Below are 16044 nucleotides of genomic sequence, written 5' to 3' on the forward strand. Positions count from 1 at the left end.
AAGGCAATCGTCTCCGTCTCAAATACAGGAAAGTATCTTCACTATATTTGGATTCCAATTGAACAAGAATATTAACRTACAAAATGACCATCTTGCCCTTGTTCATATAATGTCATTAAATRABARTAATTTATTTATAGAAATACATTAATTAAGATTCTTTTTAATCTTACCCATTGATTATTATAATAGGTGGTTGAGATTGGTTCTCACAGTTACCACAAACAATTCAGTTCTAATTTGATTAAGCCCCTATATATATATATATATATATATATATATTTAAATTTTATTTATGGCGAATGATTGTATGAGAAGTAGAGTTAAGAGAAGCGTAAAAAGAGTTCTTTGGACCCTTGATCATTTTTAATCTCAAATCCACCAATGAATCGCGTTTGATGTAGAGATTGATCCAGTATATCTTGGTACATCTAATCAGAAATGTGCATCAAATGGTGGAAAACCCCTTTTATGCTTTTCACCTTAAATCTCATTCTCACCGGAACTCAACCTTTTACCTTATAGTCGTATAGATAATAAAATGAGTTGCTCATATCTAATCAGATAACAAGTCAAAGACATATAAATCAGTTTTGACATATCATAAGTCCATTTATCTTATAATTAGTATTTTCATTAAACGGACTAGATGAGTTGAATTTACCATTTCCCCCCCCCCCCCGACATTGTTTTAGGTATTGCATGAGCGTTAGATTGTATATTCGTGGATCTGCAAAATGACCAGATATATGATTGAAATGTCAAATTTAGCTACGAAAAATCTAATTTGTTTGCCCTGTAAAACCTAAATCACAATGTTTATGCTTATACCAATCAAATGTGAAGCAAAATAATCCACAATTGAAATGGATCACAAAGGATAAACAATAGGGAAAACAAACTAACAATGCAGGCATATAACATGGTTCACAAACCTTATAGTTGTACAAGTCTACGTATGGACATAATGGCTACAATGAAATGTTGACCTAAATGGTTCTGATGAATCTAAATGGTAGCAAACAACCTACTACTTCAAAAAATGGAGACTAGAGAACGATGTAGCCATAAAATTTGATTTTTCCCAGTTGGTATGGGAACTTGACTTCTGGATGACCTTACAATTTGCCTATTAATATTATAGGTATTTTAAAACTTTGAAACTTGTACGCGACACGAGTTCAGTATCACAAACAAATCATGTTCAACAATGCATGTGACAACCAAAGTCGCAAGCAACTCAGTATAAATGTATTAGAAGTTTGTCCTCACAACATACGCTTACTTAAATGGAAGCAAAAAAATAGGAGAGAATTGGATGTAAGAACTGTTTTTTATTGTGTCTATCAATAATGTTGGATATATTATTATTTTATAAAAAAATAAAGATTTTACCTCGGATGATAAATTCATAAAATATTTTAACAATACAATTAACACCGATATATATCAAATTGAAATTATTTGAAAGTTGTAACTATTTTATTCCATGGGGGCGGTTTTGACCTCTATTTCGTCTTCTAGTGAAAACAACGTATGACGTAACGATTTGACGTATCAATGACGATTTGACAAAACATTGGGGCCGATTTTTATTGTTATTTTGTTTTTTATGATCAAATGTAATATATATAAATCTTGTAGTATTATCTATAAAATTGTAGTGATCCAAACACTTCTATTCTCACAATCTTTAACCCGCCACTTTGAACATACATGGAACCATTATCACTTTAACGTGATTTCAAATTTGTGTTAATGGTTGTGACGGTAGATCATGTTTAAGGGTTGTGAGAGTAGAAGTGTTTGGATCACTACAATTTTATAGATAATACTACAAGATTTTTATATATATATATATATATATACACTACATTTGGTCATAAAAAAGACAAAATACCAATGAAAATCGCTCCCGATGTCTCGTGAAATCATCATTGATGTGTCAAATCATTACGTCATAAGTTGTTTTCACCAGAAGACGGAATAGAGGTTAAAATCGCCCTATGGAGTGATTTGGATAAAATGAGGGTGATTTCATATATATCAGATATAATATCTGATTTTTGTTCCCCAAATGGTATACATGTGGGACTCATCTATATCTTAAAGTCAAAATCGCCCTCCAATATAGTCATTTTATAATTTTTATTTTGAAAAGTGAATATTTTGTTAATGTAACATGTATAAAATAGTCAATTTGGGTGATTTCCGCAAAAACGGATATCCTTTTTAAATTGCAATTACAAATAAGAACCGTTACGGTAGCCATTGAGGGGTGTTTGGGATTGCTTATACAAATAACTTATTGACTTATTTAGCTGTGACACCGGTAATAAACATTTTTGAGTGTTTGGATAAACAACTCATATCGGTGCCAAACTGGTAATAAGAAGTTTCTAAAGAAGTTAAATCATTTTAAGTTATAATAATAAGTTTCATAAAAAAAAATATAAGGGGGTGTTTGAGATTGCTTATTTTAGGTGTTTTTTGACTTATTTCAGTCTGGCACCGGTGATAAACTAAATGCTAATGCTTGGATGAGGAAAAATAAAACTGCTTATGCCGGTGCTAAACCGGTAATAAACAGTTTTTGATAAGTTAATCATTCATGGCTTATGAAAAACTGCTTATTACCAGTTTACCATTTTAACCATATTTATTAATTATTAATTTTATTGATATAAATTATTAATCTTATTGATATAAATTGTTGTCAAAGATATTATTATAAATGATGAAAAATAAATTTTTACATGTTAAAAAATCAAATAAGTTAACAAACAATCTCAAACACCCACATAAGTCAATAATATGAAAGACTGTCTTTTTTTTATCATTTTACATATATAAACAAAATTTACCAAACACTAAAAAACAATTTATCAACTTATTACTTTTTGATACCACTATAAATTATCCAAATATTTTTGTAAAACTCTGGTTTAATACCAGATAAATTAAGAAGCACTTTAAAAAAAAACAATTTGTTTTAAATAAACAATTCCAAACAACGACTTGTATCAAATAAGCATCCGAGAAACCCCTGAAACAACTATATGGTTGGTGTCATCAATATGATCAGGTTTATTAACCCTACACACGTTCAATGCTTTTTTCCTTTTGTTGATCAGTAGATGGTACTGCTCTTTGGAATTCCGATCGATATCTTGATTTCGACCGACTCGTTCTTGAAATTTGAACCGATAAGATCCAATGCCAGTGCTTCTCAGACGCAAAATGCAAATAGAGTATTTTCAAATCTACGGCATACATCAACCAGATATTTTAGAACAAGAGATAATAGTAAGGATGTTTATCTTCACCAAAAATTGCAGTTCTTTTTTAAATTTAGGGTTATATGTCTGAAATCATATTGGGATGTACTTAATTCTGAATTTTCTGTTTATAAACGTATATATATGTGTGGTAGTGATTGTGCCTGTGCGTGTATCTATATACTAATTATAATATTTGAGAATATTAGTTGTATTTTCTCCTCCTTGTGTATGCTAATATAGCACAGCAAGGGGTCAATATTAATAGAAGTTGATCTTCGACCCTCAATTGAATCTTTTATCAGGAAGATAATGATAGGAGAAGATTTTTCTTTGTTTACCTCAGAATCTCAAATTAATTCCACAGGCCCTCAAGGTAGGAAAATCCCTAATGGCCTTGAGAGGCTCCAACAGGCAGGCACAGCCCCAAGGCTCGCCTTTATTTGCTAGTTGAGTTGGCCAATCAAGGTTTAGAAATAGGAAAAGTTAAAACCAAGCAGCTTGGTTCATCATATTATTTGAAGTGCCAACCATGGAGATATTAAAATTCTAAGATTTGGTCCGATGAGAATGTGCCAAATATCATGAATTCAGAATTGGGACGTATCATACACTTAAAATGTGTTGTCCAATGAGAAGGACCTTCTTCTTGGCAGATTATATATGTGTTCTGTTCTTGCCACTACATGACAACTGTATCAGGAAGGACTGACATTGTTGTTTTGGTGTGTAATATCCTAGCCATGGCGTAGAATGTGTGACTTGTGACTTGATGATAAGAGARCCGATCTTTTTGCAAGATCTTTACATTTTCAGTGCTTGCTGTCATGGTGCAGATATTTTGCAATTTTTTAATCTTTTAACTAGTTGAAAGTTTGTTGTTTTTCTTGACAAGTTGAGAATACCTGCTATAAAAATCCACCTAGACTGATACGGAATACATGGACTTGAATCCAATACAAACCACTGAACGGATAACAAAAGGAAGACACTTATCCAACAAAAAGGAGGGGGTGAGATAAGACTTGGCCAATATGCACAAGATTTTACTCAAATTGTGGTCTGTGTGAGGATATTGTGGTTGTTGGCTAATACATCTTTAAGATATACCATCCTTCTCAATATCCAAACAGAGTTTTCACCTCCCATTTGACTCTACAATGATCAGAGGCACTTCTTATTATGGTATTGCTGGTGGTCCTGATACATTCTTATCTTTCCATTGGTTATATGAAGTCTTAGATATGCCTCTTTGTTCGAGTGAATTTTGTAGTTTGTCAGCTTGTGCACATAGGGTCCGAGTCTTGTTGCTTTATTAGAAAGTGTAATTCTGAGAAACTGTTGGTGTACACTAGCTCTTTTGTTTTTCCCCTCTTTTGAACATTTTCCATATGATCGTATTTATAATTAACTGAACAGAGAATCATGCAGTAAGTTGGTGATGTTTGCTCTATTTTTTACCTTTCAACACATTAACAATTTTCTGTCACTCCATGTACTATGTCAGAAATGAAGTTTCATTATGAATATGTATGTAAAATAGTATTTAAGATGTTTTATATATGCTTAAGGGGGCCGTATCCATTGCATGTGGGAGACCTCTTCCTTGGGTAGTATTCATCACATAAGATATCTCAAATACTACCACCCTACAAGAACCTTGGCTTTATGAGATATGATGAGGACTCTTGATAAGTAGAAAATCTACTTTTGTATTTAGACTAATGGACTTGTGGTTGAAGGTCCGAGACAAACATAACAATCTTATTGGAACTTGAAGGAGAAGTGAAATTGTGAATGCCTAAGTGAACGTTCAAGATTGGATTCAGAAGCTGAGGTGACCGGAAGGGAGCAAACGAAGTGAGGCCACTTTATAGTCATGAAAGAGGATTTGAAAATAGCAGTGGATTCTGTGATTTTAGGCTCAGATGCAAAAGTCCCTGTGATTGATACATGTGTGAACCAGTGAACATTATCAGGTTAGGAGATCTGGTTCTTATTTGATTTTTTCACTCTTCCAATATTAACCTTTTGGGTTTATATTTGATCAAATAGAAGCACAAGATCTACTTTTATTTTCATTCCAAATTGTTCATATGTTCCAATATATAATTGAAAATTTGCTGAAAGCCATTGGTTGACATAGATGGCTTTAAGCACTTGTAATTCTTTTTTTACCAGGTATATCTCCTACAATAGTCTCAGTCCATGAACCATACCGAGCAGTACTGATGGAATGTTACATGTTGATGCCAAATCTCTGGCTGAGCTCTGGATAATCTGCAATATGATGGATATGGAAAGGGATCCACCATTGGTTCCATCTCGGACATGAGGGTAAGTAAAGTCACTAAGAGAAACTAAGCGCTAGCAGATGAGGAAGATGGCTTATGGGGTAGCTATAAGAGTAGAAACTATTGCCGGTTTCCTTTCGTACTTGTAGGTTGATTGTACTTGGCACCCAAGTGTCCCGCAGGGCCTTTAAGGCTCTGTTTGCATTCGATTGTGTAATTGTGGCCATTCTACCATGGCCATTGTGTCACTGGGGTTGTAATCGTTTCTCTTCAGGGGTTGACCCCCCCCTTCCCTGCGTAATGACTCGTTGGGGTTTGAGCCCCCTGATTTGGGGTATTTGTCCGTTACCATAGCCCAAGGCCCATATGGGTATATGAGTCCTTCCACTCGGCTATGCTTAATGATGCAACTGTCATGATATTGCCAGTTGTATTTTTAATTTTTGCAGACTATAGAACTACATGTTACATTCTCTAAAATATATGCTTAATTTGAGGATTAGTAATTTTCATCACTGTTCGCTATGCGCATATATCATTTAGTAATCCTTAATTATTAATATGATAAAAGATCTGTCTAAATAATAGTTATTGCATAAGTGCTTGTCGATGGATGTTATTGCTTATTACTGAATAGGACTTAAGGCATATCGAGTCACATTTGCTGGGAGATGCTGGGCACATTTTTCTATATAGATGTTCGGTCTTTGTATTTAAAGTTGTTATGGTTTCAACCATGATTTTTAGCTTCCATTGTGTCTGTTTCCTTTTAACCTTCTATTTTAGTTAAGAGAATGAAAGCACATCATTGATTCATCATATCTTTCAGGCATCTGATGATTTACTTAAAGAAGTTTGATGCATGAAGCTAAATCAAGATTGTTATGCAGCTATAACCACCTTTTGAATCTTAACCTTCTATTATTGGTCTTTATTTTGTGCTTGAGTTTTCTTTTGATCATGAGGTGTGAATGCCTGTCTTCAATCTACAATTGTATCTGATTGTACCACATACCAGGACGGTGCATAGGACACTATAATGTTGGATTTTTCTGGAAGCACATATCAAGGACCACAACTTCTAACTTTTTCAAGTGTAATTGGTTGACAGTGTGTGTTTTTTAGGCTTCCTACCCTTTAAGATCTATTATTGATTATTCATGGGATTACAGGGATAAAAATGTAGAAGTGAAGTTTTAGGGGCTGGAATTTTGAACAGCTAATTACAAATCCCTCTGTCCCAAAATAAATGGAACGATCTCTTCTAGGTTCCCAATAGAAATGCAACATTTCATTTTTAGATCAGGTTTGAATCCAAACTTAACTTTTTGCCCATTGGTAATCTACAAAAGATGGTAACGCCGATTTCAGTCTATAAGGCTCCTGTGCTTTTTATTTATCGAAGGGTATTTTAGATATTTGACTAATAGTCAGACATTAACATTAACCTGTAAGACAAGATAAACATTGGATTTTTGTTTAGGAGGGAGTATTTTGTTCTCTCATTTGCCTTCATTTTAAGGAAGGAGTAGGGTCAGGGTGTGACAAGAATCTTATCTTTATTTAGGACTAATATAAAGTCAGGACAAATATGAAGTAGGAATAATTTAGATGCATGCATCTTCTTTTTATAGTTGATATTTTGTTCCACTTGAAACTTACATCAAGGGGCACAAGCATTGGTGCAATGGTTAAGATTACTCTTTTGTGATTGAGAGGTCAAGGGTTGCACCAAAGACTACCATCTTGACCCTCACAAAGCCAAGGTGCACCCGGGTCGCCCTTTTTTCAAAACTCATATCAACAGGTCATCTGTCTATGGTTTCCAACGATCAGCTAAAGGAAGAAAGACCAATCACTTGCCAGAAAGGAACTTTCTTTGGTTATCAAAATATCTCCTAGGTTCAAGATTCATGAACTAGAGGCTGGCAATGGTTTTCTGACTGTTTTCTGTGAATATGGTATTGATGGCGACCCATCAGCTTTGCTGAGATACATTTGCGCCCCCTCCCTCCATCCCCAATAAAAATCCACTTGAGGTAGTGGATGACACTAAAACTTTTAAGGCCAGATAAAGACACAGAGCTGATAAGAGTCCTGAATGAAGTTTTGAGCATAAAGAACTGAAAGAAATTGAGCCAAATTTGGAATCCTTGTTCACTTTTACTACTCGTATGACTGTATCAATCATAGACTGCCACAACACCATGTCGACAATCTTACGTCCACCACTGCGCCAATTGTTTGATCAAAAATGCCATATGTTGCATTCTTATTGGATAACGGCTGCTAAGGTTGTCTATTAGTCTAATTTTCTAGAGTGTCCATAGAGTGAAGTAGGACCCATCGGTCACGAGGGGTTTTCAGCTGCCAAACAGGAATCCTACATGACAGAAATACTCATATACAAATCTCTTCTGATCCCTTCTCTACCAATTATTATCCATCTCCCACATGGGACTTCTTGGCCCACCCCAACATCTCTCCTTTCTAGTGTCTATATAGTTTCATTTGCACATCCTTTCGTGTCATGATTGATTTACCATATGCACCTCTGATCATTATCGAAATCCCATGATAAGTTAGCCAAACTCTTGTAAATTTCATTCTCTCTTATTGCTGGTGGAAAGAGTATATACATAATTTGTGTGGATGGGTGACGATTCAGCTTCCTACATACGCATGGTAGTAAACGTAGCACCATATTGTTTTTACTGCTAGTAAATTTCCGTTTCTTATCTAAGTTTCTTCTTGTTATTGGTGTTCCATATTGGTCATACATATTATTAACTCGTTATGACTTGATTTAGGTGCAACATCTTATCGAAAAGTGTCTGATCTTCCGCATGAGCAAAGATGAGTGCATGGAAGCCCTTTTTAGACATGCAAACATCAAACGCGTCATCACCTCCACTGGTTAGTTTCACATCATTTCTCTTCTTCACAATCTTGATCATATGCAGATCAATCACGCATGCGTACATAAGATCTATCTCCATGTTCCTTTTTCGTCTTTTGGGGTTGTGGAATGATTTGATATTTTCTTATATAAACGACAAGACGGTTTTGTCCCTCAACCACACATACTAAAAGCAGGTGTTAGATGATCACTTTAGTCATTTTCACGAATTACTAATACAAACCAACTACCTGAAAGAGAAAGGTACCAAAATAGCATGGCTAAGGAGGCCGTTTATAAGCCACTGTTACAAGAATATTTCCCTGTGTGAGAATATGCGGAACCCGAACCCCTTAGACACTTTCCAAAAATGCCCTTGAGGACAGAAGGGAGGTTTCAGCATATATTTAGGAGAAATAATCCAAAGTCTGTCTGATGCGGGACTCTAACACTATGTACTTTGTTATGCAGTCTGGAAGGAGTTAGAGAAAGAGAACCGCGAGTTTTTCAATTCCTACTCACTATCCCAGTCTCAATCCTCAAGCGGAAAAGATCTAATGTCTGAAGCTGAGACGAGCAAACTGATCCAGAAGTTGATATCAGACAACGATGCCAAGTAACTCAAATACAATTCTTATACTACAACATATCATAACGTTACGTTACGTATCGATATAACCTGCTAGCTAGCTAGTTTGCTTACGTGTAAAATGACCAAATTACCCTTTTTCGTGGTTGGCGGGCGCAACGAGGGTTTGGGGTTGGGTGAAGTTGAAATCTTGGGGAATCAATTCTGTCTATAAGAAGCAGTCACGGTCTAATGGTGTTTGTTTTGTTTTTGTTGTAATGTCAGAAGCCAATGAAGCTGAAAATTGTTGGGTCCATATCAGTTGTCTCTTTCGTATACCTTTTTTCCAATAGGAAATCTGAACCAACGGTCTAAAATATGTGTGGCAAAGCACATAACTCTAAAAATCTTATCAAATCGATCTTTTCTGGTATGCAAGGCAAGTTACACGTGTTGTTTTGCTTGGTTTGTTGTAATACAACTCTTTTAATTTTGTAGCACTTTAAACGTCAAATTTCACCCTATCTGGTCCATAAAGGTGCACAAAAACGTGGGATAAGGGATTTAGTCTTATAGACTAAAGGGTCGTTTACCTAAATGTTTATCCGGTAAGCGCTTACCGTCAGGAGTCGAACACTGTAATTAATTATATCGGGTAAGATTGTAGTATATCAAAATGGTATCGTATGCAACAATTTACCCTGTAAACGCTTATCCGGGTAAGAGTCGTCACTCTCACTTATCGAGTAAGACTCTTCATCTTTATCATTGCACTTAYCGGGTAAGATTTTTGACCCTTGTCATGTTCATCCGGTAAGGAAAATTACCCAGTTARCACTTACCARGTAAGTGTTTAGTAAACGGCCCCTAAGGGATCGTTTACCTAAATGCTTATCCGGTAAGCGCTTACCGTCAGGAGTCGAACACTGTAATTAATTTTATCGGGTAAAATTGTAGTATATCAAAATGGTATCGTATGCAACAATTTACCCTGTAAACGCTTATTCGGGTAAGAGTCGTCACTCTCACTTACCGAGTAAGACTCTTCATCTTTATCATTGCACTTACCGGGTAAGATTTTTGACCCTTGTCATGTTCATCCGGTAAGGAAAATTACCCAGTTAACACTTACCAGGTAAGTGTTTAGTAAACGGCCCCTAAGATGCACAATAAAAACCCAAGCGCGGAACTTCAGCTCAGGCATGGCTCGTGCCCCCAACTCGGAAAAACCCTTAACCTAACGAGCCTGAAGCTTTGTCAAGACCAGGCCTCAAATGCCTGATCATGCCGAAATTTTGGGTGCAGGCCAGGTCTGAAAAATCCTGGCTAAAAAAGCCAATTTTCAACCCTAATGCGCCCGGGTTGCCTGGAGCTAACGGTCCCGTTGTTCATGTGAGGTTTTAAATTGAAAATAAAGTTTTTTTTTTTTTTTACATAATTTTTATCATTTTAATATAAATTGATTTATTGGATTTATTTTTAATAATTTAACATATTTAAATGATTTTAAACCGCTTACAAAACATAAAATTCTTCAATTTGAGGGTATATAGCATGAGGGAATGCTTCTCTTATCGCTGATTTTGATGAAAGTTTCCATGTATAAAATATAATCTCAACTATCTATCGTAATATTTAGAGGTCGTTTATCAAACACTTACTTAGTGAGTGCTTACTGGTAAAATTTAAAAGTATTATGTACTTACCGGGTAAGATTTTAGTCCACCAAAACGACATAGTATACAATAATTTACTCGGTAAGCGTTTATCGTGATAAGAGTCGTTGCCCTCATTTACTAGGTAAGACTCTTGATCCTTGTTTCGTTCTTACCGGAGAAGATTCTTGGTCCTTACTATATTCATCCGGTGAGGTAATGTTATTTGATAAGCGCTTATCCGGGTAAGCGTTTGGTAAACGGCCCCTTAATTAACATATGATCTAACGAAAACGTATTTCTATAAAGTAATAAGAGTGAAATATGGATTTGGTCCCTATGGTTTGATGTGTTTTTTTACTAGGGTTTTTATGGTATGTTTACTGTGGATTTAGTCTTTGTGGTATTCAACTTGTTTTGCCCATGATCTTTCTGACTAACACTTCTGTTAACTCCGTTAAATCAAGGGTTAATTTAGCCTTTTACTTATTCTTTTGTCTTTTTTTTTCCTATAAAAAAGTAAAACAATATTTACACACACACAAACACACACACACACACACATATATATATATATATATATATATATAGACAAATGATCGTGTAAGAAGGGAAGTTACAGTGAGAAACGTATGAAAACATCTGAACCTTTGATCACTTTTAATCTCATGTCTCCCATGAAATGCGTTTTCGAAAGGAATCAATCTGGTGCATCTCGGTACACCTTATTAATGTTGACATTGAATTAGGATTGATCCAATAGTGAAGATTTTTTCTTACGTTTTTCACCATAACTTCCAACCCTCTATATATAGGGTCAAGTTCAGGTGAAACCCGTAAAAACAATGAAAAATCAAGAAACAGTCTAATAACCACCTATTATAATCCAACCACTATTTAAAATAACAATTTTAAACATTTTATTAATTATAAAAGGATAAAGTGATACATTTCATTTAATGGATGATCCATTTCAATTTATTAAATCATTTAAATAAAGGAAAGTTACCATAATTTATGGAAACTTCCTTTATTATATAAAAAACATTTCAACAGTCTAAAAAAAATATTTGATAACTTGTTAAGTTTTTACGTTGAATGTACATGTGGATAAATCACCGTATTCATTGTCTTTCTATTTTTGGGTCGTATGCACTTGTGAATAAATTTTTGTATTCATCTCCTTTCAAATTCTGAGTTGTATACACACGTGAATAAGTCATCATATTCACCGTCCTTCATTGTTTGGATAGTATGCATAGGTGAATGAAACATCATTCATCACTTTCACGTGCACATAAAAACAAAAAACTGAGTAGAGAGAGAGATGAATGCTTGAGTCCTTATATTCACGTGTCACGTGTGCATAAACTCTAGAAACATAAAATTTCAAAGGTGAATAATTGAAATACAATTTCAGCATCAAAATATGTAGATGAGGAACATATGTTGCATGCACATGTGCATATAAACGTGAGCATCTAATTTCAAGATCCTTTCACCGTGAAACTCTAACTTCGACCCTACTACACCCCCTTTCTCTAGCTCCACCATCTCTTCTTCTTCTCCAGCCTCCATTCCAACTAACGTCACCTCTTCAACATCTTCTTCTCCATTTGAGCCTTCCGTATGTTGCTCTGAAAATTTAGGGTTTATCTTCATTTGAGGAAGAAGAAAGAGACAAAGAGAGTTAAAAGAGAGAGGGGGAGGGGGAGGGGGGGGGGGAGGTTATGTCTATCAGCATTAAAAGGGGAAGATTTGATTTGTTTATTTTTTTTTAAATTAATTATATTAAATAGAATTTTATTGTAATGGTGAAAAAGAACATGGTTTTAATGTAATTAAAATTTTAATTTAAATTGAGAAAATAATTATGTTAAAGACAATTTAATTTTATTGTTTTTTTTTTCTATCATTTCAATAAACAACTTATTATCGATATTCTAACACCAAAATCATATAAACCCACTAAAAAATGAACTCCAATTTTATCGTCTTAAAATTAGGTTTCCAATTTTTATGTTGTTTTTCATTAAAAAAATTAAAACCAACTATTTAGATTTCAACCAAGTGAAGATTCATACATACTTTCATTTGTATAACTTAAAATTGAACAAATTCATGTATTAATTTCAACCATCTTTTCATATAGAAATAGGCAAAAATATTAAAACAATAAAAATTAAATCGTATTTAATATAATTAATTTTTTAATTTAAACAAAACAAATTATAAAATAATATCCTATTTTATTTCTTTTGGTATCACTATATATATATGTATGTATTTATGTATGTATGTGTATATATATATATATAGACTTGAGATCATGTAAGACCAAAGGTTTTTCGTGAGACTCGTAAGATTAATTCTCAACCATTGAATTAGATCTATAATCTGAACATTCATAATCACAAAATTGCCACGAGACTTCTCAATAATCACAAAATTACCACCGTGCAACTTTAGACTATTAGATCGTTAGTTTATAAAGTTGAACAATGAACATAAATTGGTTTTACGGGTCTCAAAAAAACTTTGGTCTCACGTGAACCCAACTCTATATGTATATATGTGTGTGTGTGTGTGTAAAAAATTGTTTTTATTTTTTTATAGAAAAAAAAATCAAAAGAATAGTTACAAGGTTAAAATGACTCTTGATTTAATGGAGTTAACGTATGCGTTGGTCAGAGGGACCATGACCAAAACAAATTGAATATACCACAAGAACCAAATCCACAATAAACATACTATAAAGAACTGTAGTAAAAAAAATTAAAACACAAACACCAAATCCACAATTTAAGTAATAAATAATTTTCTTAGACTTCCATTTACTATTCGACATAGAAAAAATATCATTTAAAACGAACTCAACTCTGTATCTCTAATAGTTTTTAATTTTAGAAAATACGTTTATAAATGTCTAATTTAAATAACTATAACTAGACATTGTTACAATTATTCATGAATATAAAATTCAACCTAAACCAACCATATAAACATGTTCACACATAATATTAAAAACCTGTCACTTAATGGTTCTAAAACCTTTTTAATGATTTTGTATCTTGGGCCTCTCTCGCCCTAATTTCATTGTAAATAATTATATTTCATTTTGTACTATATTATGAGAATCTGTTAATCATTCTACATCAAACTGTTTAGCAACTGCAAAAATGTCTCTAACTATCAACTTTATCATTGAATTCATAAAATAATAATTGAGCTTTATCACCAAATTTATAGAATAATAATTGATAACTTGAAACACAATTTATATCTACTTTCGTTTATTTGATATCTATAACACATTCTTTAAAAGTTTTTCTTAAATAAAGAATTAAGTTAAAAAATAATTGTATTCAATTCCAACAGATTCTCTATTTTAGAGATTACACCATTAGTTATATTATTAAAATATGATATACATTTAATAAAAATACTATTTCTCTCTTATAAACATTTTATTTTAATATTTTCTATTAGTAAAATATAATTAAAAAAACATTTCTTTCTCATGGTTGAAGAACTCTCCATATATGGAGAAATATATATTTTTTCTCATACTTTCTACATTTTAAATAAAGTTTTGAAAAATCTGTTAGAGCACAAAATTACTCAAAATCCCTATTTTCTCTATTTTAAATAATCTGTTACAGATGCTTTTAAAATTTTAAAAATTAAGCGTAATTAAGAGTAGACATAGTAATTAAATATTCATAACTAATAATTTATTACATAATAAGATATCTAAATGAATAAAATTAATAAAAGCAATAATAATATATGATTTTTAATATCGTATACCAATCAAGTTTGCACACTTTATATGGTGGTACTAACTGAATTAAGTTTGTACAAATTTTTATATGGTGGTACTAACTGAATTAAGTTTGTACAAATTTAATCAGTAGCGTTGTTATCAATGTTGACTAATTTGATTCGTCATAAATTTGACACCCTTAATTAGTATTTGGAGTGAACAAATAGAATTACCAATCCATAGTCACCATCTTTGAAGCATAAAAGACATATTTGTACACATGTATATGAACAATTATAGAATAATAATATTTATTTAATTTTTTTAAATGAAAATAAAAAAAATACTAAAAAGACGAAAATCCCTTTGAAGTTAACAGATCTATTTAGGGAGTGTTTGAGATTGCTTATTTAGAACAACTTATGTTTTTTAGTAAAAGTATTTATCAACTTATGTGGTAACAAACTGAAGTTTTATGAAAAGTGTTTGGATTAGCTTAAGATGGTACACACCGGATAAGCTGATAAAATAGATGAGATGTTTTTTTTTTCTTTTCTCATTCAAACACTAAAAACTCTTTATTATTGGAACCACACCAGAATAAGTTAATAAGTTAGAAAAAAGTAACTTATTAAAAACTCCTTATTACTGCTGCTTTACCGATATAATTTTTTTTTCTCCATCCAAACACTAAAAACTTCTTATTATCGATATTACACCAAAATAAATTAATAAACATCTTGAATAAGAAATCCCAAAGAAGTTAGGGGTTGTTTATTTACCTATTAATAGTTCTATTAAGAGGCAACATCTGAATGGTTAAGAGGTAAATTTTGTTTGGCAAAAAAAAAGTCTGCCTCTTAATGGTTCTAAAACCCTTTAAATGATTTTGTATCATGAATCTCCCTTAATCATTAAGAGCCCTAATTTTGTACATCATTACCAAACGATTATATTTCATTTTGTACTATATCATGAAAGCCTCTTATTCATTCTGATCATTTAGTCATTTTATATTAAAATATTCAATAATTACCAGACAGCCTTTGAAAACAAGAATGAAATAAAAACAATTAATTTACTCTAAAATAAATAAATAAAAATGCGGCTGCTGAATTGCTATTTTCCCTCTCAAATTATCCGCTTCCACACAATTATTTGTACAGGATATTCCTACTTCCTCGACACACAAGGGGGCCTGGGGCTGCGGCGGTGCCGCCCACGGGCCTTGGATTATTTTTCTATTAATATTTTATAAATAATAAATAGAGTTAAATACAAATTTGGTCCCTGTGGTTTGTAAAAATTAACGACTAACGTCCCTCAAATAATATTTTAACGACCAACGTCCTTGTACTTTCCATCTTATAACAAATAGGGTCCCTGTTAGTAACGACGTTAAAAAAAAGTATAGTTAAGAAGGGGTAAATTTGTCAATTCTTATTTTTTTAGTTTTGATAACAAAATTGGTGCCGCCAAAATCAGGCATTAGAAAACTTTCATCATTTATAACATATTTGGTCCTCTTTAATTTTAAATGACAAGTAAATTTAATTTTGAATTTGATCTTTGTGATTAATAAAG

At 32.8% G+C, this 16044-nt stretch overlaps 1 protein-coding gene across 3 annotated transcripts; it reads left to right on the forward strand.

Annotated features, from left to right (window-relative positions):
• Positions 1 to 4075: 4075 nt before the first annotated feature.
• On the forward strand, positions 4076 to 9470 carry LOC112500844. 3 transcript variants are annotated; one of them, XM_025104457.1, is made up of 4 exons: positions 4076 to 5257; positions 5409 to 5615; positions 8383 to 8488; positions 8943 to 9470. In XM_025104457.1, exons 2-4 carry the CDS (start codon positions 5610 to 5612, stop codon positions 9089 to 9091), a joined length of 261 nt encoding a protein of 86 aa, XP_024960225.1. In that variant the 5' UTR covers positions 4076 to 5257; positions 5409 to 5609; the 3' UTR covers positions 9092 to 9470. The 3 variants fall into 3 exon arrangements, with proteins under 3 accessions (XP_024960225.1, XP_024960218.1, XP_024960211.1); XM_025104450.1 differs by having other exon boundaries at positions 5460 to 5615; XM_025104443.1 differs by lacking the exons at positions 4076 to 5257; positions 5409 to 5615 and adding an exon at positions 8073 to 8257.
• Positions 9471 to 16044: the final 6574 nt, after the last annotated feature.

Source organism: Cynara cardunculus (assembly GCF_001531365.2).
Source record: "Cynara cardunculus var. scolymus isolate 2C chromosome LG 1, CcrdV1, whole genome shotgun sequence".
Classification (NCBI taxonomy): Eukaryota; Viridiplantae; Streptophyta; class Magnoliopsida; order Asterales; family Asteraceae; genus Cynara; species Cynara cardunculus.

Coding starts and splice junctions, on each gene's coding strand:
- LOC112500844 (XM_025104443.1), top strand. CDS start 8,225: ATGGGTGACGATTCAGCTTCCTACATACGCATG. Junction 8,258..8,382: donor CAGCTTCCTACATACGCATG/GTAGTAAACGTA, acceptor GACTTGATTTAG/GTGCAACATCTTATCGAAAA. Junction 8,489..8,942: donor ACGCGTCATCACCTCCACTG/GTTAGTTTCACA, acceptor TTTGTTATGCAG/TCTGGAAGGAGTTAGAGAAA.